Source organism: Salmo trutta, chromosome 37 (genome assembly GCF_901001165.1).
Source record: "Salmo trutta chromosome 37, fSalTru1.1, whole genome shotgun sequence".
Lineage (NCBI taxonomy): Eukaryota > Metazoa > Chordata > Actinopteri > Salmoniformes > Salmonidae > Salmo > Salmo trutta.
Window position 1 is genome coordinate 25431002 of NC_042993.1, and position 27791 is coordinate 25458792.

Here is a 27791-nt window from a genome sequence, read left to right on the forward strand (position 1 = left end):
GACCCATCCAATGTTAAACTAATGGCCATGTTGGATGGAAAGGGTCTTGGAGCTCAAAGCCTCACCCACGTCTGTTGGGATGAGTGGGAACAGTGGAAGTCATTGTGGCCAGGGCGGTGCAGGGTGTGCATTTATGAATGGCTGGGCCTCGAGGCAAAGGCACGGAACAATGCTGGTACACTGAGGAGACTGATTTCCATATGGGAGAGGAGGAGGGTGGGCAGTCCCCCCCCCCCCCCCGATGGGGCATGGTACAGAGAGGGGCGAGAGGTCTCTTCATGGCAGCGCGAGTGGTGGCGTGACGGTTAGCGTATAGTAGTACATGTGCTTGTTGTTGGGGACAGGCTTGTTGGCACTGAGGCTAGAAGCCCAAGAGAGGGAGAGAAACGGCTGCAACACTCACCTGACTGCACAGGTGAGTAAAAGCTCTGGACAATATCCTTTTCATGGAGTTAGTTGGAGTTAATTGGTCCATGGAGATAGTTGGAGTCAGTTGGTCCATGGAGTTAGTTGGTTTTATGGCCAAGATTGATAATTTACTTCGATTAATGGTGGCTATTGACTTGGTTGCTCAGTGCTTCTGTGTGTCGTACATTTTGTTAGAGATGTCTAGGTCAGTGGTTTTCAACCGCTCTGCTGAATTTGTTTGATCCCTTACTTATAGAGGTGACCTGACCTGTGGAATGCACATGGAATTTTCACTTGGGGGCACCAGTGCGCTCAGATAATACATTGACAATACATTAATAACATATTGACATTGGCACATGGTTACATCTGTACCGTTGTTTTTCAAGTCCAATGTGCTCAGACTGGCATCAAGAGCAAAGTCATTTGAATAATTTTACTTTGCCTACAAGAACCATTAGCACAGGCAAGTCTGATTAGGCTAAGCTGTACCACAGCCTCTGCCATAGAAACAAACCGACCAAGGCTTTGTGTCCGTGGATGAACCTTTACAATGCAGAAAACCGCTCCTGTCTGGCTCAAACCGTTCAAAACTACCTGAGCACATTTGTTATTTTTTTGGGGCGTGGATTCCTGGATGCTCTTAAAGGGGTAGCCTACGCTCAAATGAATCATAATGAGTAAGGAACTATGCAAAACGATGAAAATAGTTCAAATAAACCCTATTTCATCTATAAAAAACATTTGTCACAGAAAATAGAAGATTTGTAGTATGGATCAGATTAGATGGATGTCATTACCACTAAATACATTAATAGGGAAATGTTAGGTGTTCTGCAGAAATGTTTATCCCATCAAGGTGTACCACTGTTCATAAACATTTGGGAACCACTGGTCTAGGTGTTGACTTTGGATGATTTGTTACACCTGAACGACTCTTGCTGTTCTACAGTAATATTGAAGGTATGAGGAGCAGTGTCTGTATAAGGGTTCAATGTGTCCTCAATAATACAGTGATATAGCAAATGTATTGGATTTCAGTTGTTTTTCATTTAATACTCAGCGGCATGACGTGAAATTGGTAAGACATCGAGTAAAACGAGAATGCTTCTCTTCTTGATTTTCATATGCAGTAAACAGAAATATAAAATACCTCTTTCAACATCTGTTTCTAATGTGAGTGGGTAAGTGAAGTGGCAAATGAGCAAGTGAGTGATCTAGTGATTGAGTAGTGTGTGTGTGTGTGTGTGTGTGTGTGTGTGTGTGTGTGTGTGTGTGTGTGTGTGTGTGTGTGTGTGTGTGTGTGTGTGTGTGTGTGTGTGTGTGTGTGTGTGTGTTTGTATTTGCGTGAGTGGGGGCTAGTGAAAGCCATGCAATAATCACAGGACAGATTTTCCTCCGAGTACCACAGAGAAATGAACAGTTCCTGCTTTTACCAGAGCTTTTGCCAGTGTCTCACCACAATTACTTAGAATTCTGAAAGCAGATACTACAGTAAATGAAGATTCCAAATCCAATTTCGGACGGACTGTTTTGAGCTTATTGTGCCATAATGGCCCTGTGTGCTGAACACAAAAGCTTTTTACGGAGACTATATTAAGAGATGTATTTCTTCATGTGAACCATTGTGGCTAAGTAGTCTTAATAAATAGGTTCCTTTCTCTGGCTCTTCTCCTTTGTGACCACTGATGCGAAAATACTTTATAGGGAGGAATAAACCAACACACTCCTTCAATCTATATGTGGTACAAAAGGAAATAATGCCAATGTAGAAGGTTATGCGAAGGCAAGGGATTCGGACATTGAGAAGCTTTGGGGGAGGATTGAAAATGGCGATACATATCTTTCCGTAGTAGGTCTTGGCCTCCTGCCTTTAGGGCTATGCAGGTGACTGCTCTGTTTGCCGCCCCCTACTGGGCAGGATGGAAGAGAGAGAGAGAGGAGGCCTGTGGCTCACCATCTGCCCACTGTGCTGGGACTGCATTGGGAGGCACTGTACTGGATACTGGGCCAGAGACACACGGCTGCCAGGTAGAGGATACACACATTAGTATAGACACACACAAATACACTCTTGAATGCATGCAAGTGCATACACACACAAATGCATTCAGAAAATAAATGCCTGGATGCACACATACAGTACCAGTCAAATGTTTGGACACACTTACTAATTCAAGGGTTTTGTCTATTTTTTTACTATTTTCAGAATTATAGAATAATAGTGAAAACATCAACACTATGAAATAACACATATGCAATCATGTAGTAACCAAAAAATGTGAGATTCTTCTTCAAAGTATCCACCGTTTGCCTTGATGACAGCTTTGCACACTCTTGGCATTCTCTCAACCAGCTTCATGAGGAATGATTTTCCAACAGTCTTGAAGGAGTTCCCACAAGTGCTGAGCACTTGTTGGCTGCTTTTCCTTCACTCTGCGGTCCAACTCATCCCAAACCATCTCCAGTGGGTTGAGGTCGGGTAATTGTGGAGGCCAGGTCATCTGATGCAGCACTCCATCACTCTCCGTGGTCAAATAGCCCTTACACAGCCTGGAGGTATGTTTTGGGTCATTGTCCTGTTGAAAAACAAATGATAGCCCCACTAAGCTCAAACCAGATGGGATGGCTTATCGCTGCAGAATGCTGTGGTAGCCATGCTGGTTAAGTATGCCTTGAATTCTAAAGAAATCACAGAAAGTGTCACCAGCAAAGCACCCCCACACCACCTCCTCCATGCTTCACAGTGGAAACCACACATGCGGAGATCATCCGTTCACCTACTTTGCGTCTCACAAAGACACGGCGGTTGGAACCAAAAATCTCAAATTTGGACTCAGACCAAAAGACAGATTTTCTAATGTCCATTGCAAGTGTTTCTTGTCCCAAGCAAGTCTCTTCTTCTTGTTGGTGTCCTTTAGTAGGGGTTTCTTTACAGCAATTCGACCATGAAGGCCTGATTCACGCAGTCTCCTCTGAACAGTTGATGTTGAGATGTGTCTGGTACTTGAACTCTGTGAAGCATTTATTTGGGCTGCAATTTCTGAGGCTGGTAACTCTAATGAAGTTATCCTCTGCAGCAGAGGTAAGTCTGGGTCTTTCTTTCCTGTGGTGGTCCTCATGAGAGCCAGTTTCAACATAGCGCTTGATGGTTTTTGCAACTGCACTTGAAGAAACTTTTTAAGTTCTTGAAATTTTCCAGAATGACTGACCTCTTTGCTAATTTGAGCTGTTCTTGCCAAAATATGGACTTGGTCTTTTACCAAATAGGGCTATCTAGACCACCCCTACCTTGGCACGACACAACATGTCGCACCTACATTTTGTCATAATTTTAAGTTTGTAATTGTGGCCTTATAAGCAATGCTCTACCTCACACAGACTGTATCATATGGAGTGATGGTGGAGGGGTGGGCTTCTCACAGGCAGCTCCGAGTGCTGTGTGTGTGGGAGGGGGGAGGGGTGTGCTTTAAGACCATCTGCTCCATGGAGTATTTTAGTGGGGGCCAGAGCTTGTGGACCAGCGCTCGTCACAGGCAAACAGCAACGCAAGCTGTGAGCAGGCCTGTTCTAGAAAATTCCTCCAGTTTCTTCCTCACAATGGGCAGTGTTCCGCGTACAGTGTTTCCTTTATTCCTATGAGCCACCAGCGAGCACTTACATACATAAAGTATATGATATTAAGGATATAAATTATCTTGGCTAAGCTGGCTCTTTCTCTTGAGGACAGTGGGGCCATTTATTATTGGTTGATCATTTGGAATATGAATCATGGTAATATGGCAAGGTGTCATGGCCTGTTTCTGCCCTACTGATTCTGTGTCGATAGTCTCATTGTTGCACTATACGTCATGGAAATAGCCTACACTAGGGCATGTGCGCAGTGTACACTGTGATTTTCTCTTTGAATAATAATTGATAGAATGAAATTATAGGGATAAGGATGCCTGTGATTATTCTGTCTATTTACTACTGTGTTGGCGCTGGGATAATCCAGCCCCCACAGGCTATGTGAAACGTTATGAAGAACAGGAGGAGTGATTGAGTGTACGCCTAGGGAGATTCTCAATTGAGCAAAAGTACGCCCTCTCCTCGACTCCCCCGTTCTCCTCTCCTCTGTGACCCGGAAACCAATAAGTGGTCGAGAGGTTGAGGACAGCATCAATTCGTTAGTTGAGTGTCCTCCTCTACTCGATGACCCTTCCGGCTAGCGCGGAAGAGTTTTGACATCCGCCACACCCCCTTTGAATCAGCTGTTGTTTTCTCGAATGAGGAAACCATGCACACATTTAAGAACGATACACCACTTATTCTTTTACCTTTTAAAATGGCTTGCACAACTAGCTACTTTTGTTTTGATCACTTTACACATTTATTTGGGGATTCCACCCCTAGAAACGTCATTTGCCTGCTGACGCTCGAGTGGAGGAGAGTCTCATTTCATACAAGGACATTTGTTTCCAGATTCCCTGGACAGAGGAGAGGATGCAGGAGGCGAGCAAAGCCAATCGAGATTCTCCCATAGACTCCTAAAGGGGAATTTGTGTTGCAGTCATTTTTACAATGTGAATGTTTCAAGAGTGAAAGTCCACACTAAGGTCATTGCTTATGCTGTACATTTCAACTACAGTATGTACCACAATACAGAACTGTGATCTGTAGCGGTGTAATGTTGTTATTACTGTATAACACACAGAAACCAACAATCATGAGTAAGAAACAACTTTATAAAATGATTTCATCAACGTGTTATTTTTGTCTCTATACCATTAACTAAAGTATAGCAGTTTGGAAGTGTTGCTGTGCCAACAGTGCTAACGATGACAGTGCGATAGTGGTCAGATTAGCAGATGAGCATGCATACACTCTCAGCTCTGTAAATGTTTGACATGGCTTAGGAGGAACCCTTCCCATGTGGACACACACACACACACACACACACACACACACACACACACAGGCACACACACAAAATGACCATGGCGCAGGGAAACACTGCTTTGTCCCAATGGAACAACAGCGAGTGGAGGAGGATGGGGAGAGGAGGGGGTGGGGAGGAAGGTCACATAGCTGTCGTGTCGCCGTAAGGGCCACAGTGAGAAGTGTGTTGGCACGCCGTGTGCTGCGCGTGTGTGTAGGGGTCTGTGGCATGCTGCACATTCGTTTGTACAGGCTCCAGTCTGTGAATGAGGTATTCACTCTGACTCTACCAACCTCCCCCCACCCAGGCCTACTCTGCCCATCCTCAAGTGTGTTTATGTCGGGATTCCCTTGAAAACATCCATGGCTTGGTGGATGTCATCATTTGGCCTATGGCTTAATGGCTTTTGGAGACAGTGACTCACGCCACTTAAACTGTAACAACGCTCCACTATGAAATAGAAGTATTCTTTGTTGCGTTGATATATAAAGTAGGGGGTCCTCCTAGTTTCTGGCTGGACCCTGTTGTCATCCCACATCCACAAACATACCTTATGTGGGAAAATATTTGGTGTGTGTAGTGCGTCCAAGGGAATGCCCAAAACATTTTACAACACCAATATACTTATTTTTTGTAATAAAATAAGAACCATTGTTGTTCATTTCTAGATCAAAATCCCAGGTTTGCATCTTTTGGCGTAGTTTTTTTCTTCATATTTACTCATTTTGGCTGCAAACGGTAGTCAACGAGGGCACCGTACAACAACTAAAGCCTCTAGCTGAGGGGATGTATGATCCCAATGGAGAATATTCTCATCTGTATGGGTATACACCCAGCCATGCTCCTCTAGTCATAGTCACTAGTTATAGTGATATTATGACTCAACTTCACCCTGAGGTCACTGGCTCTTTGTGGATACAGTAGGTTCTAGCGGGGAAGTTACCCTAATGCTAGCAGTGTTACTTTGACCTGGTTGTGAGAGTCAAAGGCCTGGTCCATGGTCTGAGACAGACAGCCCATAGCAGAGAGGGAGGTAGAGGAGAGGAATGCGTGGAGTGGGTCTAGGAGAAGGCAGAGAAATGTTTGAATTCATATTCAAAACTACCCACCACACACATTCACCACAGCCTGCAGCTCACACAGTCGCTCTCTTCCCCTCTTTCCCTCTCTCTCTCTGCCTCTGTCCCTCTTTCTCTCCCCATCCCCTGTCCTAGAATCCATAGAACCCGGCAGACAGGATTTTACAACCTGTGGAGACGCACAAGGGAACCACACGCCCGGGGAGAACGTAGAACCGACAGAATCGAGGGAAGGAACCGAGAGGGAGCCGGAGCCTGGTGCTGAAGCTGGTATGAGGCAAGTGGTCTGTGGCTGGTTTCTGTGCTGGCCGTTTGTCTGCCAATCAATGGCTCTCGTTGTTGTTGCTGGTGGTGTCAGTGCCCTGCTCTCCAGGCTATTCTGTTCACCCTGCCATTGCTGATGCATTGACTCTCAGCTCAGACACAGTCCCTTCTCTTGGGTTTTTTTCTAATGCAGATGGTACAGCTTGATGCAATGTTTTAGTTATGTTTTACTGACATTGGCTATGATTGCCATGACCTAGAGCCTCATGGTTTGATTTAAAGGGGTCCAAGTCAACTTTATAAGTGATCTGTATGTGGACCGTACTTTTTACTTTGGATTTCAAATGTGTATGTCTGTGTGTATAAGTGTTATGACACAGTTTGAAAATACGCACGGCACGAGCATGCTGTATGTGTGCGTATAATCGCATGTTTGAGAATGGGATGTTTGTGTGCCTCAGCCCAGAATAACCTCTCGCTGTTGTTGCCAAACTGCCTAAAACCAACAGAATTTGCCCTTATTTTCCGTAGGAACACAGCTTATCAGCCTACAGACTATCTGGGGACGTAGCGATGTGTTAATCATGGAGCTCTCCAACACAATCCACTCTTAGGCCCACCATCTGCAGCCACCAGCTGCTCGGAGGGGGGCTAAAGACAAGTCGTTGCGTCCATAGCATCATGGATGACATATAGGGGGAGACACAGACTGGTAGATACAGAGTAAATGGTCCAAACAACCAACGGACCAAATGATGATGGTTGACGCCATGATGTAATGTAGTGGATAAGGGCCTAGGCACTAGGGTAGTGAGTCATGGTTCTGAACAGGGCCCAACAGTGACTGTCTGTCGAAGACCTGAGACTTACGTATGAATAGCCTAATGAGTGACTCTACTAGCACTCCCACTACGGCGCTGCCGAACAGGTGCCGTCTGAGAGCGAGAGTGTGCGTCACCATGTCTATGTGCCAGTGCCAGTGAAGAGCCTGCTTTCCATCTAAGGCTGATGTCATCGCCTGATGCTGATGTCACTTGTTGTGTGTTTTTTTATTTTTACAGAGAAGTTAAGGGAGAGGGCTGTTGAGGTGTCTGGGTGTGATTGGGCACCCTCTAGGGAACATTACTACTACTACTACTGCGACCACCGAGCTGAGGAATCAGATATTTTTTGTCTTGGCTACTTTTCGCCCATTGAGCAATTCAAGGTAATAGTCAGTAATGTCTACAGTCTTTTTACACACAATCATATTGACATATGTCATTGTTACCTGAGATAAAAGCAACATAGGCTCATTAGAATATGTAAACAAAAAAAAAGACATTTAACCATTGCAGTTATGTGTCACCACATACTTATGTGTCACTATAATATTATATTAAATATATATCACATAGCATTGGGCTCCATTGGTCCAGAACAGAATGGTAAAGTGGGAAGTTGTGGATGTGTAATTGAGGTCCGATTTCTGTTGCAGAGGCCTCTGGTTCAGGGTTAAATAGACACCATGTGGTGTTGGGAGCTGCTTCTGCCGCTGTTGCTAATCATCAAAGGTAAAACTTGTATGTTTCTCATTCCCTCTTGTCAGTGTGAATAACTACTCGATTACATCACAATAACTCAGACTGTAAATTCCCTTGAAGACTACAGATGTAATACTAGAAATCCAGTAATCTAGATATGCAATTGCAATGTAAAACTGATTGACAGTTGACATTTTAGAGTATGTTAAACTTACAGCAAACAACACTAAAACAAAAGGGTACAGAGTTGTCACAGGGTCCAACTGGCACACATGGCAGCAGGGAATCAGCCTACTGTTCCAGTGCTTTGTGATGGCTGGCTGGCGTCCATCTTGGCTCAACCTTGTCCCTCTCACTTAAACAGTGGTGCCAGTGGTGAGAGTGAGACATATGCTTCCTCCACATAGGGTCTCTGCTCTTACCATCTCAAGCAGGGATAACATCATGATATCATCCTCTGTTCTCTCTCTCTTTGTCTCTCTCTGTTCATCTTTTCTCAGTGATTCCATTTGAAACTGTAGATGTATTATAGATTGATTGTTCATTGATACAGTATACAGTTTCGCTCTCAATATTCCCATTTCCAATCTTAGTCCCATATCCCTCCTTCCCTCCCTCAGATGTCAGTGGCCAGTGGAACGTATGGATACCCAGGGACATCTCGGCCATGACCAACTCCTGCGTGGTCATCCCCTGCACATTCATGTACCCGTCCGGTGTCCGGCCGTACCGCGGCATCCACGGCATCTGGTACTTTGGCCAGCCCTACCCCCAGCTCTTCCCACCTGTGGTGTTCAAAACGCGCACAGAAATCGTACATGAAAGTTACCAAGGGCGTACCAAGCTCATCGGGGACCTGCACCAGAGGAACTGCACTCTTCTCATCAGTAATATCGGTACAGAGCACTCGGGGAGGTACTACTTCCGTGCCGACCTGGGCGGTGCCAACATCTACACCTACCCAGACTTCTCTGAGCTCAAGGTGCTGGGTAAGCCTGCTGAGAGACCCTGAGCGGCCATGTTTACATTTGAATGTGTCACATTTATGGGCTGCATTGCCCTGGCCTGGTACCATGTCTGTTGTGCTATCTTGTCAACTACTGTGGACACTGACAGTAGGAGATGGCAAGCACAAATAGATCTGGGACAAGGCTAGGATTGCACTAGCTGTGATTATAATTATTGTAGTTTTAATGAGAATAGGTAAATATTGTGAATTGGTGAATTTTCACTCGTTTACTTATGTCCTCTCTGTCCCCCAGACCAGCCGAACATTGACATCCCTGAGGAGATAGTCGCTGACGAGAATCTGGAGCTGACATGCTATGCTCCAGACAACTGTCCAGAGAATAGCCCAGAGATCCAATGGATGTACACAGACTACCTGCCTGAACCCGAGTATACCTCAGACTACGTGGAAGAGAGCAACACAGCCGTGCTGTCCAGCACGCTCACCTTCACCCCCAGGCCCATGCACAACGGTCAGCTGCTGGGCTGCAGGGTCTACTACCCCAACACCACCCTGGTCTACGAGAGACTCATCTCTCTGGACGTCAAGTGTAAGTGACCAACTGACTGTTGTCACTGAACCTGTAGCTTGAATCCTCAAACTCTGTGAGAGTCGTGTCATTTGGACACAACAGAGGGGACATTATGTAATGTGGGGGATTATATAAATATGGAAAAACTAATCCTGCCGACTACGCCAAATGTAAAAGTAGCAGTGTTACACATATTTCTGATATACACATTGCAGAACCATTGTCAATATCTACAGTCACCCATTATTCTCCATCTACAGTAGAAGGATAACAACTTGATTTAGCAATGTATTGCATGATTGTGACATGGTACGCACTGGGTATGTTAGCCTGGCATCCAAACCTGTTTTTCTACGTTTCACCTTTGTTTTTCTTTGTAATAATGATGAGCACAGTGTTGGGTCTGGTTTAACCAGGTTATACACTTGTCACTTTTACAAGTCTAACCCCACCTTCCCCTTCCTCTCACCCCAGATGCCCCTCGCTCGGTGTGGGTGAACGTGTCCGCGGAGGTGATGGAGGGCAGCTCGGTAACGCTGCACTGCGAGGTGGACAGTAACCCTCCTCCCAGGATCTCCTGGCTGTTTGGGGACCAGGAGCTGCTGTGGGACACAGCCTCCAACGCCTCGCTCTCCCTGGAGGACTTAAACCCCTCTCAGGAGGGCATCTACACCTGCGTGGGGGATAATGGCTACGGCGTCATGAACACATCCATGTACCTGGCCGTCTTGTGTAAGTCATTGTGCAACATGGTGTTTGTGGAATAATCAAAAATAGTTACATTTAATCATTGTAGTTATACAGTATGTCAACCAAGCTGACATTTTAGTTTCTGTCACTTGCAGTGACATATGTGACCGACCGGCTCGATTCGGTCTTATTTAGTAAAATTTGAAACAGTGTTTTTTACAGTGGATACAAGTAGAGACTAGAAAATGGTATATCAAACATTACAGTTGAGGAACAATGTGAAAGTAATTCTGCTTTGAAAGTTGATAAACTTGTTACCCCACTTTTAAGAAAATGGCACTTTAATGTTTTGGTAGACCTACTGGAGAGCTCTTCTTTGTCTACACCCATTCAGCATTGTTCACACCCTCTTAAGACATAGCCTCTCCCATCTCTGTAAGGATTCACATGTGAGGCAATGTGCTAAACAGTGAGTATGGTCATGTACTAAACAACCAAAGATTTTAAGACTAAAGGCTGGTTTATACTACTTCTATCAACATGTATGTATACAGCTGTCAATTAATTATTACAGGAAAATAAACTCACAACAAGATCATTATTTACAAGTTAATGGTTCGCTAATTACAGAAAATAGCTTATGGTTGAATTTTTTTATTTGGACACTGTCTCGTTGGCCTAACGTTATATCCTAATTTGACTTTGGGGCAGGTCATGCTGTTCTGCACATTACAGTCTCTGGTAAACACACACTATATCAAATAAAATCAAAGTTTATTTGTCACATGCACAGGATACAGAAGGTGTAAACTGTACAGTGAAATGGCTACTTGCATAGTGGAGTCTTTTGTTTAGACATGTAGATATCTAGCTAAACAATGAACCATTATCCCAACTCATAGAATTAGTACCCTGCATGAATCTACAGGTACCTAAACTAGCAAATGTCTCTGAGATACGAATAATATTACTACACAGATCATACACGTAATGTTAGCTACCGAGCCAGTCAGCCAGCCTTGCTAACGTTAGCTAGCTAGCTAACAGTACGCTTTAACTTGCAATGAAAACAACTTTCTGACAAAATTAGAAATGTATAATATCTGAAAATATAGCTAGCTATACTCTCTTACCCGTATACAGTACATGGATGAACGCTTCTCCCTCTCTGTCACGGATGACATGGTTGCCCTTATTTCTGAAGATGTAATCCGGAGACAGGTGTTTTATACAGCAGACTTCCGTGTTTTCTTTTCGACTCCCTCCACATTTGCTATAAAATGCTTACATTTTCTCCATCTCCTTAGCAATCATGCTCTGCTTCCACCGGGAATTCCACTGATTTCAAAACTCAGTCCTCCAGAAAGCGGAGAACTATCTTTCAAAAATATCTGCATTAGAAAGGATGACCTAGACATACTGAGCAACTCATTATAGACAGAAGCAAGCTACATGGCAGACCAATCCGAACTCATCTCTCGGCATGTCCAGCCCATCCATTATCTCAGCCTGTTCAGCCCATCCATTATCTCAGCCTGTTCAGCCCATCCATTATCTCAGCCTGTTCAGCCCATCTCAGCCTCTTCAGCCCATCCATTATCTCAGCCTGTTCAGCCCATCCATTATCTCAGCCTGTCCAGCCCATCCATTATCTCAGCCAATCATGGCTAGTGGGAAGTTTCCCTCTTTTTCCGTGGCTAAACCAACTAGGCTCGTAATTTAACAATTGTATTCATATTTACAGATGGCATACACGTTTGTTATTAAGGCACATGAAAGTTCACATGATCCAAAAGGCATTTCTACCCCAAAACTTTTTTTTATGAATAAAAAAATAATAATTACGTTCATATGTCTCTCCTGTGAAGTAGTAGTGCGCAATATATGTAACAATGTATTAGTTATGTGATAAATCTGGCCCATAGCTTCCTGCTCTTGTTGATACACAGTACAACATTTCATCCTCTTTAACTGACTCCTTTGTTCAACTCCTTTCTTTCTCCTCATTTAACTCTACCTTTCATCACCTCTCTATACTCCCTGCAGACCCTCCCAGTGAGCCAGTGGTAAATGGCTCCCTGACCATTTTGGAAGGTTCCTCCATCTCCCTGCAATGTAGCACACAAGGCAATCCCGCGCCCACCCTCACCTGGCTGAAGGACGGAGAGCTGGTGGGCACCATCACGGCCGAGGAGGTGTCTGTGCTGGAGCTTCTGGAGCTCACCCCTCAGGGAGACGGACAGTACCGCTGCCTGGCAGAGAACGAACACGGACGAGCCAGCAGCTCCCTCAACATCACTGTGGAATGTGAGTGGGTCATCATGTCATGTTGTATCATAACATATTGTATCATATCATACCGTATTGTACCACACTACATTACACTACGCTACACCATCCCATCCCACTCTACATGTCAGTCATACCCCTACCTCCACCCTCTCTTCAGACGCCCCTGTCCTTCTGGACGAGTCCAAGTGCACAGTGGTGAGGGAGGGAGTCCAGTGTGTTTGCATGGCTACTGGTAATCCTGAGCCCACCATCGAGTTCTACCTCCCCGACAAGAACATCACCATCAACGACACGGACGGCCGCTACAACTACTACACGCACACGGACGGCCACACGTCCACGGGCATGATCAAGCTACGGGAGAAAGGCGAGCACCTGGGCAACGGCGCTGTCAATGTGCACTGCAGCATTAGCAACATATACGGGTCGGAGAGCTTTCATTTGGAGTTACAGCAGGAGAGTGAGTACACATGTTCAGGTTCATGGTTGTACACAGAACTGCATACCATTAAAATGCTAAAAATTGTATAGCCTAGCATACATGAGAGATTGAACTGAAATGAGACGTGTAGTACCTTTATATGATATGTGGATTGACTGTATAAGTATGACCACAAACTGGCTACCCCATTGGCTTGATATGGAAATGGCATTATCTTGAAGTAAATAAGTTATAGTACCATGACCTAGTAAAACAGTATTTTCTGTTTCTACACTGTCTTCAATATGATGTTCTTGTCTGACGTTAGAGAAGTACATGATGGCAGTTATCGTTGGCACCATCGGTGGAGTGGCTGTCATCGCCTTCATCATCGCAGCAGTGAGATATGTGGGCCATAACAACAAGAAGTGAGTATCCACCCTTCACTAACTGTGACAGGGGTCGATGCGAGTTACAGGTAGTCATTTCCTGTTTGAATTGACGATAAGGAAACACTTCAGCCTAGCCATCCATTCTAAAACACCTCTGTGTATTCATGAGTGAATGATTGATCGATGGACGGACGTGAGAATCATGGTCATAAGTTATGCTAACGCCAGAGCGAGTTCAATTAATTTGCCATCACTAGTTCCCTTTCTGAAATCCTCTGAGACAGAGATCCAAAATGGCTGCCTAGTGGAGTGGGGTTAGCAAGCCAGACTAACCGTAGCCTATAGTTTGCAGGCTCTATTCCCTGCTTTGATACTGCTTTGTACCCTTGACTTGCTATGCTAAAAATACAGCTACGGTAGCCTACTTAACTAAGGTGCTTCAGCATTATAGCAATACATCACATTCAGACAAAAGCTTTTACAGGAAGTCGCTCTAAGAGAACGTGTCGGCTCAACCGCAACTAAACCCATGAAACAATAACCACAACCATGAACGTCGACCACAACCATGAACCATAGGCCTGTAGATTATTAACTATGTTGGGAAACAGGCCCTTGTTTTAAAATGGATGCCCAGGCTTGGAGTGTCACCCTGAGTTAGTTAGTGGCCATGAGACCGAGTCTGATCTTGTGACTCCACCCCCCAGAGAGAATGGCAACCCTGGGCAGGACCTGGTCTCTAAACTGGAGAACCCAGCCTTGTACTACAACACAGTCAAGAAGGACAAACAATGTTTGAGGAAGAAAGTGGTGAGACATGTTGATGATGATGACTATAATGGAGATACTGAACATTCTCAGATCTGTCTTAGACGGGAACATGATAGCTTTCCCGTTGCTGATACTGGTACTATACTCGTTCAAATCATGTCCCATTTTTGATGTACAGTAAGGTTCATTCCGTGGAGATACTCATAAAACTCATAAGAATTCTCATGTTAAAGAGAAAATGTAAACTTCCCCAGTCTACTACTGGCCTAGCCTGAGAATCCCAGTCCCACTATAGTTATCAATCACAGTACCACTGGGGTAGCTGCGACCATAGCCTTTCCAAACCACTGTTTTCTGCTTCATCGCTTCTCTGCGTTCTTCTGTCTCTTTTTCTCTTTCCTAACTCTTGCACAGCTTAAGACAGAGCTTCTGGGCTCAAAGTTTAACTCCATTCTAGAGGAGAGCACGGTAAGGTTCCTAAACAACCCCGCCCCAATCCCAACTCCAAGTCTCAGTGGTAGACAGCATCCCTCACACATCCCAGACAGCAAAATTATATGATGGCCCAAATTCGGCCCTAATCTAAAATATTAAGATTTACCGTTTGGCCGAGTTAACCACTTGGTGTTACGGTCCTGAAGTGGATCTGTATCGTGAAATGTCAGACCTTGCCTGGCAAGGTGGATGTGGCCCACATTCAAACCTAAAGTAGCCCCGTAACTATGGGAAGTTGTTAGGGCCACATAACTCAAGCCAGAGATGGCCCATAAGCAAAGTGCCAACCCTCCCCCAGTTCGCATCTCCTACATTCGGACCAGATCTGGGCCATATGACGCGTTGTGTTGCCAGAACTGAGCTATACTGTATGTGTCACCAAACAACCAGATCTGACCCACAGTCGTCTGCTGTCTGAGATCCGCTTCCATGTGCTGTATCTCCGTTCATTTCCACGACTGTTGTTGCACGGCTGCCTCGATACTAACAGGAAATGCTAAACTGCCTCAATCTCCTTGTCTTATGCCTCTGCTCACCAATAACTTCTAACCCGCCATTCTCCTCTCTCAATGTCTGTCATGTTATCCCTTAATACGCAATATGTTCTGAGGTGTCAATGGCATTGGTGGCACTGCGCTGGTATAACCTGTGAGTCTGAATGGGCCTTCTCTCTTTCCATACCTTCAACAGGGAGAAGACGGGGATTATCAACCTGTGGGCTCTATGGCAGACCTGGAGAGGCAAAAGCTGAACTACGCCGCCCTGTAGTTTCTGGGGGGGCGCTCCAGGGATGGGGGAACCTCAGGGAGGGGGGATGACGGCAGCGACTACACCGAGATCAAGGCCAAATGAATCGCGATCCTTCCCTGACCCATCGTCACCGCGGGACACAGTGGCAGCCATGTTGTCGCCCCCTTCCTCACGTCATTCACCCCCTCTTCAAACATCTTCCCCCCTCCCCCGTGGACACCATCACCACCCTTCACCATCACACCAAGATCCCCCATCGTCTCCCCCCGTCCCTGACTCATCTCAAATGACGTCCCCGTTAGTCGACCCCCAAGCCTCCAGGGGGAGCCCCTGTCACACCTCGCCACCCAGGACTGCTGGTAGCTACTTGCAGGGTCGAAACACGGCCCAGTGGACAATGTAAAAAGATCTTTGTGTTATCAGCAGCTGTCGGTCTCCCAGCTCTTACCCTACTGGTCATATTCACAAAATTCCCTCACAACAGGTGCAATGTGTTAGTTGCTGTACTGTATCATCTAGATTCAATGTTGCTATTTCCATCTCTATACCATTAATTGTTGCCATTGCTATCAAGCTTGGGACACAGTAACACATTTTCTGAGGCTCCCCTTCTGTATGTCACCCTATATCATACTTATAGCTAGCCTGGTTAAACCAGATTGAACGCTGCGCTCACCAGTTTTCCAGTGAAAGGCAACGCAATCAGCTTGGATACCAGGCTAACTATCTAGATCTGTCCATTATAGTCCTTCTCCACTGTGTCCGCTGCCAGTCGAAGTGTCTGGGAAAGGGGTGTATTTTGTGCTTTTTATTTTCTTATCTCTATTTCTGACCCTGGATCTGGAGAAAATTAGGGATCTCTTCTCTCTTCCTGATCCAGTGGTTGTCAACACTGACCAGTGTTCAACAAACGTCAGGCCTGATACATATCCAATTGAAGCCAGTCATCTTCATCTCACATACTGTTCCCACATATAGTTCAATAGTGATGTGTGCTGTGACTCAGTGGCTTTTGATGATGATGAGAAATGAATATTTATTTGATTTTATATAAAGAGAGAAGATGGATACTCTTCTGTTCGTCCAAGAAGTGGCCTGATTTTTTAGTTCTTATGCATTATAAGCACTGGTTGAGTTGTGGTTTGCTCTTGGGGAACTGTGCTGGGCTAACACAGAATGTTCTGTTTATGCCGTTGCCCATGATATAATTACTATTATTTTGGGATGATTTCTCTGTTTTGCTAAGGGTAAGTGTTAACTTATCCTTAAATGGGAACCAATGGGTTAGAATATATTTTTGGATCAATCTGGCATACATGACTCCACTGTAGCACTCGCACAGCGCTTACAGTGGACAGGTCAAAATGTATCTCGTTGAGACAATGTGTGTGTGTGCAAACAGTGCTGAAAGATCAGCGAACACTGATCACTGTGGCTGTTTCAAATGATCACTTTACCTGAGACTGCATCTCACAAAATGTATTCTTCAATGGTTGTGAATTGTGAAATCGATGCCTAATCCTATAGTGTTGTATCAGATGAGGCGTTTGAGTGGCACAACATTGAAGCTGATATACCAGTTGGTTGTGCTATTCAAAAATACTTGATCAACTCATGTAAATGTAATCTCCAAGCTCACTAATGACATCACTAGATAACAATGACTTAATACAATATTAATAAACTGCATATAATAATGGGTAAAAGGATACCAGTATACATTATGTAAATAAATACCCTGCATGACTATTATGCTGTCAGCCCTATGTGTAAATATACTACGGTATGTACAGTACATGCTCAGTATTACAACAATGATTTACACAGGCAAGTCGGATACAGGTTTGGTAACACTTTAACTGACTTCTCTGTCATAAGGGTGACGTAATGCGGTCATAACATAACACATGTCATTTTCGGTCATGAAAACTGATGTCAAAATACTGACAACCCTTTACACTGTCATGACACAAATGGTTATTTATGTAAATGAGTTGGCTAGCTGAATCCTAAGCCAATAAGCTGACTGAAGCAAAGATTTGTGCCATGACAGTGTCAAGTCAGCTGTCAAGCTTATGTCAGCTGTCATGACTGTTAATAACATATTTTATGGTATTGTTCTGACATGGTTTAGTCACTAGACCGAATGTCAGAGCGCTCAAGATGTGTTACCCAACATTGAGACAGGCCAATATGGACATCCGTTTAGTAACACTTACTGTCGTCAGTTCTCTTGAACGCCTCATGGGGGTTTATTTCTTTCTAAACCTGGAAACAAAATGGAGAAGCGCTGTTCATGTTTTACCTAATTTGTTTGTCACATAGTGTGTTGGAAAGCAGATTTGTACTTCCTTTACTTTGTGGTATTCATTATTGTTATTGTGATGATTTTTTTTATATCTTTGACACAATAATTCCGATCAGAATTCTGCAATCTTTCTGCAAATTAGCACTGTTATTACTTAATGACAATATGAGCTCTACGATGATGTTTGATCATTCTCTTTATTTTACAAGTCTGTCCCGCCTCAAGCAAAGCCATCTTTCTTTGGTTCCAAACAACAAATAAATAAAGTAAACAACAGAGAACGTGACCAGCTCAGTTTATCTATATAGTGTGTTATCTGTTCTCTCATACCCAAAACAGTAAGGAAAATACACCCCAAATACATTCTATATCTCCATGTATTAGTATGACTTTATTGATACAGGATGTAACAGTTATTCCTCCCAACCCACCCCTCATTGTTTGCAGTAGCTACATCACACAAAGCTTTTCTTTAAACCATTTAACTTGATACTGTGCATAAATATGTTACCTAGATTATCTACATAACATCTTTATTAACATAGTTCAACATGAGGAAGATAACAACAACTTGTAGCTTCCTTATGTGCTTTTACATAAAATACAACGTAATTTGGTTAAAATTGAGCTTTTTTTGTTGTTGCATAAAACCAGAGACATTACTCAGAAAAAAGTTTGAATTTATTCACATAAAAATGGTTTCTGTGCTTCCACACACAAAAAAAACGTAAAGCAATGGAAAATGTAATAAGGTTAGGCATTAGGTTTAGCTGTGTGGTTAAGGCAAGGGTTAATTAGGTTTAACTTTGTGGCTGTGTCAGCTATTGAACACTCTGCAGAGCTGCCTCCAGAATGAGATTCATTACAAAAAACAGTAACCTGTGACTTGGTGCCCGGGAAGCTGTTGTTGTGGAGGGTTGTTCAAGGGCACAACGGCAGGCAATGGCATGTAGGATTTTATACCAGAAACCCTCCTGTTGCCAGCTCACTTCCCACCAGACTTTTCCCATCGGACCCGGAATTGAAACTGGTAAGCCTCCGGTTGCTGGCTCGTCTCTCTAACTGGTAGGCTACGGTCTCTAGTTGCACATTTCAGTTAACATAACAGAGCTAAAAGGTTTTCCTTGAGTATCATTTACCTTGCTCAGACAGTCCTACATTGCATAATTTATTGATTAAAAAAAGCTAAATATAACAAGGATAAGAATTTTATCTTTATTTACCTAGGCAAGTCAGTTAAGAACAAATTCTTATTTTCAATGACAGCCTAGGAACAGTGGGTTAACTGCCTTGTTCAGGAGCAGAACGACAGATATGTCCCTTGTCAGCCCGGGGATTCGATCTTGCAACCTTGCGGTTACTAGTCCAACGCTCTAACCACTAGGCTACGCTGCCACCCCAACCTTATGCCATACGTCCCCATGTGTGAAACTGTGGGATTGTAGTTTTACCTTTTATAAAATTGTACCAAAACTTCCTGTTTTCATCACAGATGTCATGATTTTTTTAATACGGTATGGTTTTACTAGCAAAAAACTTTGGATGGAAATGTGTTTACTGATATACTTTTTCTTGATCAATTGTCTTTTCACACTTTGGGTGACATTTTCAAAGTGGAAAAGAAGTACAAAAAAATACAATGAACTTAATTGTCACGCTTCAGGTAAGACCCAAATGTAGACTGTGTTGAAGTAACAATGTTTATTACAGCAACAGGGGCAGGCAAACGACAGGTCAAGGCAGGCAGGGGTCGATAATCCAGAGTAGTGGGACGAAGGTACAGGACTGCAGGCAGGCTCAGGTTCAGGTCAGGCAGAGGTCGATAATCCAGAGTAGAGGCAAATGTACAGGACAGCAGTCAGGGTCAGGGCCTCGAAAACTTGTTTCACCTCCGCCATGAATCCCTTCAGACTGAGGCAGACGACAGATTGTTGCTCCCACACCGGCGTGGCCCAGGCGAGTGCCCTCCTGGACATCAGAATAATGATATACGCTATCCTCGTGCGGTCCGAGGGGAATGAAGAAGGCTGCAGCTCGAAAACGAGGGAGCACTGGGAGAGAAAGGCCCGGCAGGTTCTGGAATCTCCATCGTAGCACTCCAGGGGAGGTAAGCAGGGATCCCAGGAAACCGGGGTGACGGCGCTGCTACCAGCTGGGGCTGGGAGGTTATCATCATGGTAGGCTGCCTAGTAGGCAACCCACGGAATTGCTCCCGCAATGCATCCAATGCTAGGTCATGATGTTTGACCACAGCCTGGAACACTTCCATCAGACCGCGAAGCAACTCCTCGTGCCTACCAATGGTGGCTCTTTTGAAGGAGATGGCGTTGCAGAGCTGGTCCAAGTTTGCTGGGTCAGTCATGGCCAGTTCGTACTGTCATGCTTTCAGGTAAGACCCACATGCAGACTGTGTTGAAGTAACAATGTTTATTACAGCAACAGGGGCAGGCAAACGACAGGTCAAGGCAGGCAGAGGTCGGTAATCCAGAGTAGAGGCAAAGGTACAGGGGGGCAGGCAGAGTGGTCAGGCAGGCGGGCTCAGAGTCAGGATAGGCAAGGGTCAAAACCAGGAGGGTAAGAAAAAGAGAGACTTGGGAAAAGCAGGAGCTGAGACAAAAACACTGGTTGACTTGACAAACAAGACAAATTGGCAACAGACAAACAGAGAACACAGGTATAAGTACCCAGGCGATAATGGGAAAGATGGGCGACACCTGGAGGGGCTGGAGACAATCACAAGGACAGAGGAAACAGAACAGGGCATGACAATAATAATATCGTGGTGTGATTTCATTTTACAATTTTCTTCAACAATGTGCTTTATAAGGAGGTGATTATGAAACTATAGTTCAGTAAACTGTGCATAAACTGAGTATAAACAATATTTAATAAATAGTTGCCTCTTTATAACACACATTGTTGAAGAAAAGTTTTAAATTAAATCACATTGCCAGATTATAATGAGATTAATGGTGAATTTTGCACTTGACACAACTTTCGTACTATGACAATGTTGTTCTCGATGTCTGTGATTTGAGCTGAATTTGAGCAGACTTGAATTGGGGATTCTTTTTCACTCAAATATTAAAATGTAACACTAGTCCTATACATACATACATAGGATGTTAAACTGCAGAACTTACGTGTCAGGCTCCCTTCAGCTTGGTGTAGTATGGATAACTCCATCTCGGTCTGGCCAACTACATTTCTGCTGACACACTCCACGCTGCTGTTCTTGTATTCTGAGGCAGACATGGTGATGGTGCTGTTCATGGTTTGGGCACTACTGGAGACGATGACACTGTAACTAATATAGACCCCTAACACTGGCCAAGCAATCACTGGCAAGGGAACCCCCTGACTGGACCACACACTCAGAGCCATTCAGGAACTTGGGACGGTCTAGGGAAGACAAATAAATCGTTTTTACATTCAACTTCATGAGATATGGCTTTTTTACATAACAGAGACTCTTTAAGAATAAGTTAGTACTGTACTGTATTTTGATAATGAGGGAATGCTCTGAAAAGTGAATGCACTTACATTTGACTGTTAAGTCACTGTTTTCTCCACAGTAATGTTGGCCTTCCTGTAGAAGCCCATACATGTGAGGTTAATGTTGTGATGTTCAGATTTAGGAGTGAAAGACAATGCATTCACACTGAATCGATTCTCTGCTGTTGATAGATCCATTATCCTCAAATACATGCCTCGGCTCTCTGTCCCTCTCCAGTCTATTCCAACAAAATCTTACTCTAGTCTTTGCGGGCAGAGGTCATTTCGTTTGAGTGAATAGACTTTGCAGGTCAGTGTGGCCCTCTCTCTCTCTTTGAGAGGGGGTGTCTCCACAGTGGGCTTCTTCTGGGTTAGAGCTAAACAGAATTTGGCAAAGTTTGATCACTTTGACCATTCATTTGTCTAGCATTTTCATGCAGATTATGCTGTTATGTGAAGAACATGGTATTATGGTTTGGTAGTTCTGAAAAAGTTACATAATATTCTGCAATTCAACAATATTAGAAGTCAGAGTGTGTACGCTACATTTATTCTCACTTAAGGTAAAGAAAGACCTGTTACAAAATACTGTAGTACTCATTATAATCTGCAGCGTGATTTAACAGAATGAAAGTAGTATATTTGTTGACGTAGTTTCTTATGTACCAGACACTGAGACTCTCACCCTCTCAGGAAAAACATTTGATTATTTCCCCATGTTAACTTGAATCTATACTCGCTTTCTCCTTCTTGCAGGTCTTCTAGAAAAAGCTGCAAGACCTTTCAGGACCTCTCAGGAACAGCCAATCAACACCGCTCACCTCTGCATCTTTTTCAAATAGAGATGTAAGTGGATCTCCTTTGAACCAGATTCTTCGTACATATTCAGTAATATTGCCTTGGTACGTGAATTTACATGATATCGGAATACACCGTCCAGCCTCTACTGTAACATCTTGGGTCACTAAGATGGAGAACTCTGTCCCTGTCTCACTAGTCTCTATACAAATGTTTTATAGTAGTACATTTACATTTGATCAGTCAAAGCTTAATTTTATAAAAATCTCATTCCAAAACATGTTACTTGACTATTTTGTCAAGTCATATATCATTATACTGTACTTATGCACAGACTACAGCTTGCTGTCATGTTATGCTAAATTGAGGACCTACGCACAAGATTAAGCTACCAACGGGACATTCAAAACTGTATTATCTTAAGCTTCACGGAGTCGTGGCTGAACAACGACACTATCAACATACAGCTGGCTGGTTATACGCTGTACCGACAGGATAGAACAGCGGCGTCTGGTAAGACAAGGGGCGGTAGACTGTGTATTTTTGTAAACAACAACTGGTGCATGATATCTAAGGAAGTCTCGAACTATTGGCAGGCAAACTTAAATCAGTTTAACCAAATTTTTACCAGCATGTCACATGTGCAACCAGGGGGAAAAAAATCCAAAACCACTTTTCCACCTTTACTCCACACACAGAGATGCATACAAAGCTCTCCCCCGCCCTCCATTTGGTAAATATGACCATAATTATATCCTCCTGAATCCAGCTTACAAGCAAAAACTAAAGCAGGAAGTACCAGTGACTTGCTCAATACGGAAGTGATCAGATGACGCGGATGCTGCATTACAGGACTGTTTTGCTTGCACAGACTAGAATATGTTCCGGGATTCATCCAATGGCATTGAGGAATACACCACCTCAGTCATCGGCTTCATCAATTAGTGCGTCGGATGTGGCCGGGCTTAAAAACTATTACGGACTACAAATGGAAACCCAGACACGAGCTGCCCAGTAACGCGAACCTACCAGACGAGATAAATGCCTTTTATGCTTGCTTTGAGGCAAGCAACACTGAAGCATGCACGAGAGCACCAGCTGTTCTGGATGACTGTGTGATAACGTTTTCGGTAGCCGATGTGAACAAACCCTTTAAACAGGTTAACATTCACAAAGCCGCTGGGCCAGACGGATTAACATGACGAGTACTCAAAGCATGCGCGGACCAACAGGCAAGTGTCTTTACTGACATTTTCAACCTCTCCCTGTCCGAGTCTGTAATACCAACAAGTTTTAAGCAGACCATCACAGTGCCTGTGCCCAAGAACACTAAGGTAACCTGCCTAAATGACTACTGACCCGTAGCACTCATTTCTGTGGCCAGGAAGTGCTTTGAAAGGCTGGTCATGGTTCACATCAACACCATTATCCCAGAAACCCTAGACCCACTCCAATTTGCATACCGCCCCAACAGATCCACAGATGATGCAATCTCTATTGCACTCCACACTCCCATTTCACACCTGGACAAAAGGAACACCTATGTGAGAATGCTATTCATTGACTACAGCTCAGCGTTCAACACCATAGTGCCCTCATAGCTCATCACTAAGCTAAGGACCCTGGGACTAAACACCTCCCTCTGCAACTGGATCCTGGACTTCCTGATGGGCTGCCCCCAGGTGGTAAGGGTAGGTAACAATACATCCGCCACACTGATCCTCAACACAGGGGCCCCTCAGGGGTGTGTGCTCAGTCCCCTCCTATACTCCCTGTTCACTCATGACTACACGGCCAGGCATGACTCCAACACCATCAATAAGTTTGCCGATGACACAACAGTGGTAGGCCTGATCACCGACAACGACAAGACAACCTACAGGGAGGAGGTCAGAGACCTGACCGTGTGGTGCCAGGACAACAACCTCTCCCTCAACGTGATCAAGACAAAGGAGATGATTGTGGACTACAGGAAAAAGAGGACCAAGCACGCCCCCATTCTCATCGACCGGGCTGCAGTGGAGCAGGTTGAAAGCTTCAAGTTCCTTTGTGTCCACATCACCAACAAACTAACATGGTCCAAGCACACCAAGACAGTCGTGAAGAGGGCATGACAAAACCTATTCCTCCTCAGGAAACTGAAAAGATTTGGCATGGGTCCTCAGATCCTCAAAAGGTTCTACAGCTGCACCATTGAGAGCATCCTGACTGGTTGCATCACTGCCTGGTATGGCAACTGCTCGGCCTCCGACCGCAACGCACTACAGAGCGTAGTGCGAACGGCCCAGTACATCACTGGGGCCAAGCTCCCTGCCATCCAGGACCTCTATACCAGGCGGTGTCAGAGGAAGGCCCTGAAATTGTCAAAGACTCCAGCCACCCTAGTCATAGACTGTTCTCTCTGCTACCGCACAGCAAGCGGTACCGGAGCGCCAAGTCTAGTTCCAAGAGGCTTCTAAACAGCTTCCACACCCAAGCCATAAGACTCCTGAACACCTCATCAAATGGCCACCCAGACTATTTGCATTGCCCCCCCCCCCCCCCCTCTTTTACACTGCTGCTACTCTCTACTGGTATCATCTATTCATAGTCACTTTAATAACTCTACCCACATGTACATATTACCTCAACTAACTGGTGCCCCCACACAGTGACTCTGTACCGGTTCCTCCCATATATATAGTATCTCTATTGTTATTTTACTGCTGCTCTTTAATTATTTGTTACTTTTATTTCTTATCCTTATCCTTATTTTATTTTTTAACTGCATTGTTGGTTAGGAGCTCGTAAGTAACCATTTCACTGTAAGGTCTGTACTCGGCGCATGTGACTAATAAAATTTGATTTTAAATTTGATTTGAATCAGTCAGGTGGCTAGTTGCCAGCAGGGACTTCTATTGCAGTAATGTTGAAGGGCTCTCTGGCTGGTATTGCTTATCCAGCTAGAAGGATGAAGCAAGAAGCTAACGGAAAACACATCCTACCTCAGCAGGAGAAAATAAAATGGGTTTTGTTCCCATACTAACTTTGCTTTACAGAGAGTAGACTACTGAGACAGACAGTGATGTTGCACTCAGTGGTGAGGTTGAGGCAGGCTGCTATGCAGAGAAAGAGAGAGAGAGAGAGAGAAAAAGAGAGAGAAAGAGAAACAAAAAGAGAGAAAAAGAGAGAGAGAGAGAGAGAGAGAGAGAGAGATGAGAAAATCTGTACTAATCTTATCAAACAAGTTAGGAACTTCAAAAAATAAGATATGTTTCAATATGAACATCTCCACATGGCCTATCGTCCCTATAGGCCTACATTTAAATGTCATACGTTTTCGTTTATATCAGTTGTTGTTCGTCTTATCTCAATTGCCCACTGGAATTTATAGTTAACCCATTATCCACCATTTTTTTACCACTACATCACTGATATTAATACAGAATCATAAGTAATATTCTAATATTTCGTGTGAATGTGATAATATGATCATCTCTGTGCGCTATTGATGTCTGCTTGTGCGGAGCTAGACTAGTAATGCCTAGGAAGACAAACGTGAACATTGTAATTTGAGAAAAGTGATACACTATATATACAAAAGTACATGGACACCAACTGAAATTAGTGGCTATTTCAGCCACACCCATTGCTGAAAGATGTATAAAATTGAGCACATAGCCATGCAATCTCCATAGACAAACATTGGCAGTAGAATGGCCCGTACTGAAGAGCTAAGTGACTTTCACCATGTTACCATCATAGAATGCCACCTTTCCAACAAATCAAATCAAAGTTTATTTGTCATGTGGGCTGAATACAACGGTGTAGACCTTACAGTGAAATGCTTACTTACAGGCTCTAACCAATAGTGCAAAAAATGTATTAGGTGGACAATAAGTAGGTAAAGCAATAAAACAACAGTAAAAAGACAGGCTATATACAGTAGCGAGGCTATGAAAGTAGCGAGGCTACTTAGTCAGGCTGGTTAGGTAGTCAGGCTGATTGAGGTAGTATGTACATGTAGATATGGTTAAAGTGACTATGCATATATGATGAACAGAGAGTAGTGTAGTGTAAAATAGGGGTTGGCGGGTGGTGGGTGGGACACAGTGCAGATAGCCTGGTTAGCCAATGTGTGGGAGCACTGGTTGGTCGGCCCAATTGAGGTAGTAAGTACATGAATATATGTCACGCCCTGACCTGAGAGAGCCTTTTTATGTCTCTATTTTGGTTTGGTCAGGGTGTGATTTGGGTGGGCATTCTATGTCCGTGTTTCTATGTTTGGGATTTCTTTGTTTCGGCCGGGTATGGCTCTCAATCAGGAACAGCTGTATATTGTTGTTGCTGTTTGAGAGTCATACTTAGGCAGCTTGTTTTTCCTTTGGGTTTTGTGGGTTGATATTTTCTGTTTAGTGTTTTGCACCTGACGGAACTGTTCGGTTGTTCTTTTGTTTTGCTTGTTGCTTTAGTGTTCAGTTGTACATTAAAATGACGAACACTTATCTCGCTGCATTTTGGTCTGATTTCTCTTCCCCTTCATCCGAGGACGACGAAGACCGTTACAGATCTACCCACCATAAGAGGCCCAAGCAGCGTGGGAACAAGTAGCAGAGGGTTCAGGATTCGTGGACTTGGGAGGAAATTCTGGACGGAAAGGGACCATGGAGACAAGCTGGGGAATATCGCCGCCTGAAAGAGGAACTGGAGGCAGCGAAAGCTGAGAGGCGGTGGTATGAGGCAAGGGAGTGCAGCAGGCACGAGAGGCAGCCACAACATTTTTTTGGGGGGGGGGCACACGAGAAGTTGAGTCAGGAAGGAATTCTGAGCCAACTTCCTGTGCTTACAGGAGGCAGCGTGGTACTGGTCAGCACACGGTGTCCCCAGTACGCGTTGAGTGACCGGTGCGCTACATCCCAGCTTCTAACATCTGCCGGGTGAGAGTGGGCATCGAGCCAGGACGGGTTGTGCAGGCCGTGCGCTCCAGACCTCCAGTGCGTCTCCAGGACTCGGTCTATCCTGTGCCTGCGCCCAGAACCAGGCCTCCTGCATGTCTCCCCAGCCTGGTGAGTCCTGTGCCTGCGCCCAGAGCCAGGCTTCCTGCATGTCTCCCCAGCCTGGTGAAGCCTGTGCCTGCTCCCAGTGCCAGGCCTCCTGCATGTCTCCCCAGCCTGGTGAGTCCTGTGCCTGCACCCAGAACCAGGCCTCCTGCATGTCTCCCCAGCCTGGTGAGTCCTGTGTCTGCGCCCAGAGCCAGGCTTCCAACATGTCTCCCCAGCCTGGTGAAGCCTGTGCCTGCTCCCAGAGCCAGGCCTCCTGCATGTCTCCCCAGCCTGGTGAGTCCTGTGCCTGTGCCCAGAGCCAAGCTTCCTGCAAGTCTCCCCAGCCTGGTGAGTCCTGTGCCTGCTCCCAGAACCAGGCCTCCTGCAAGTCTCCCCAGCCTGGTGAGTCCTGTGCCAGAGCCGCCCGCCTGTCCGGCACAGCCAGAGCCGCCCACCTGTCCGGCGCAGCCAGAGCCGCCCGCCTGTCTGGCTCTGCCAGAGTTGCCCTCCAGTCCGGGGCCCGCGGCGAGGGACCCCGCTCTAGAGGCGCCACCAAAGTGGGGTGAGCCAGCGGTGGTTAACCGCTCAACATAGAATAGCCGCCGCGCACACTCCCTCAAAT

At 44.9% G+C, this 27791-nt stretch overlaps 1 protein-coding gene across 4 annotated transcripts; it reads left to right on the plus strand.

The window, feature by feature from the left end:
- The first annotated feature begins 281 nt into the window (after positions 1–281).
- Positions 282–18136, plus strand: LOC115177062 (myelin-associated glycoprotein). Of its 4 annotated transcripts, XM_029737531.1 has the most exons (13): positions 282–415; positions 6544–6685; positions 7734–7879; positions 8150–8225; positions 8816–9184; positions 9458–9754; positions 10211–10468; positions 12473–12733; positions 12876–13178; positions 13468–13567; positions 14239–14341; positions 14717–14770; positions 15488–18136. In XM_029737531.1, the coding sequence occupies exons 4-13, from the start codon at positions 8180–8182 to the stop codon at positions 15563–15565; spliced, it is 1869 nt and encodes a 622-aa protein (XP_029593391.1). In that variant the 5' UTR covers positions 282–415; positions 6544–6685; positions 7734–7879; positions 8150–8179; the 3' UTR covers positions 15566–18136. The 4 variants fall into 4 exon arrangements, with proteins under 4 accessions (XP_029593391.1, XP_029593392.1, XP_029593394.1 ...); XM_029737532.1 differs by lacking the exon at positions 14717–14770; XM_029737534.1 differs by lacking the exon at positions 14239–14341.
- The last annotated feature ends 9655 nt before the right edge of the window (positions 18137–27791 follow it).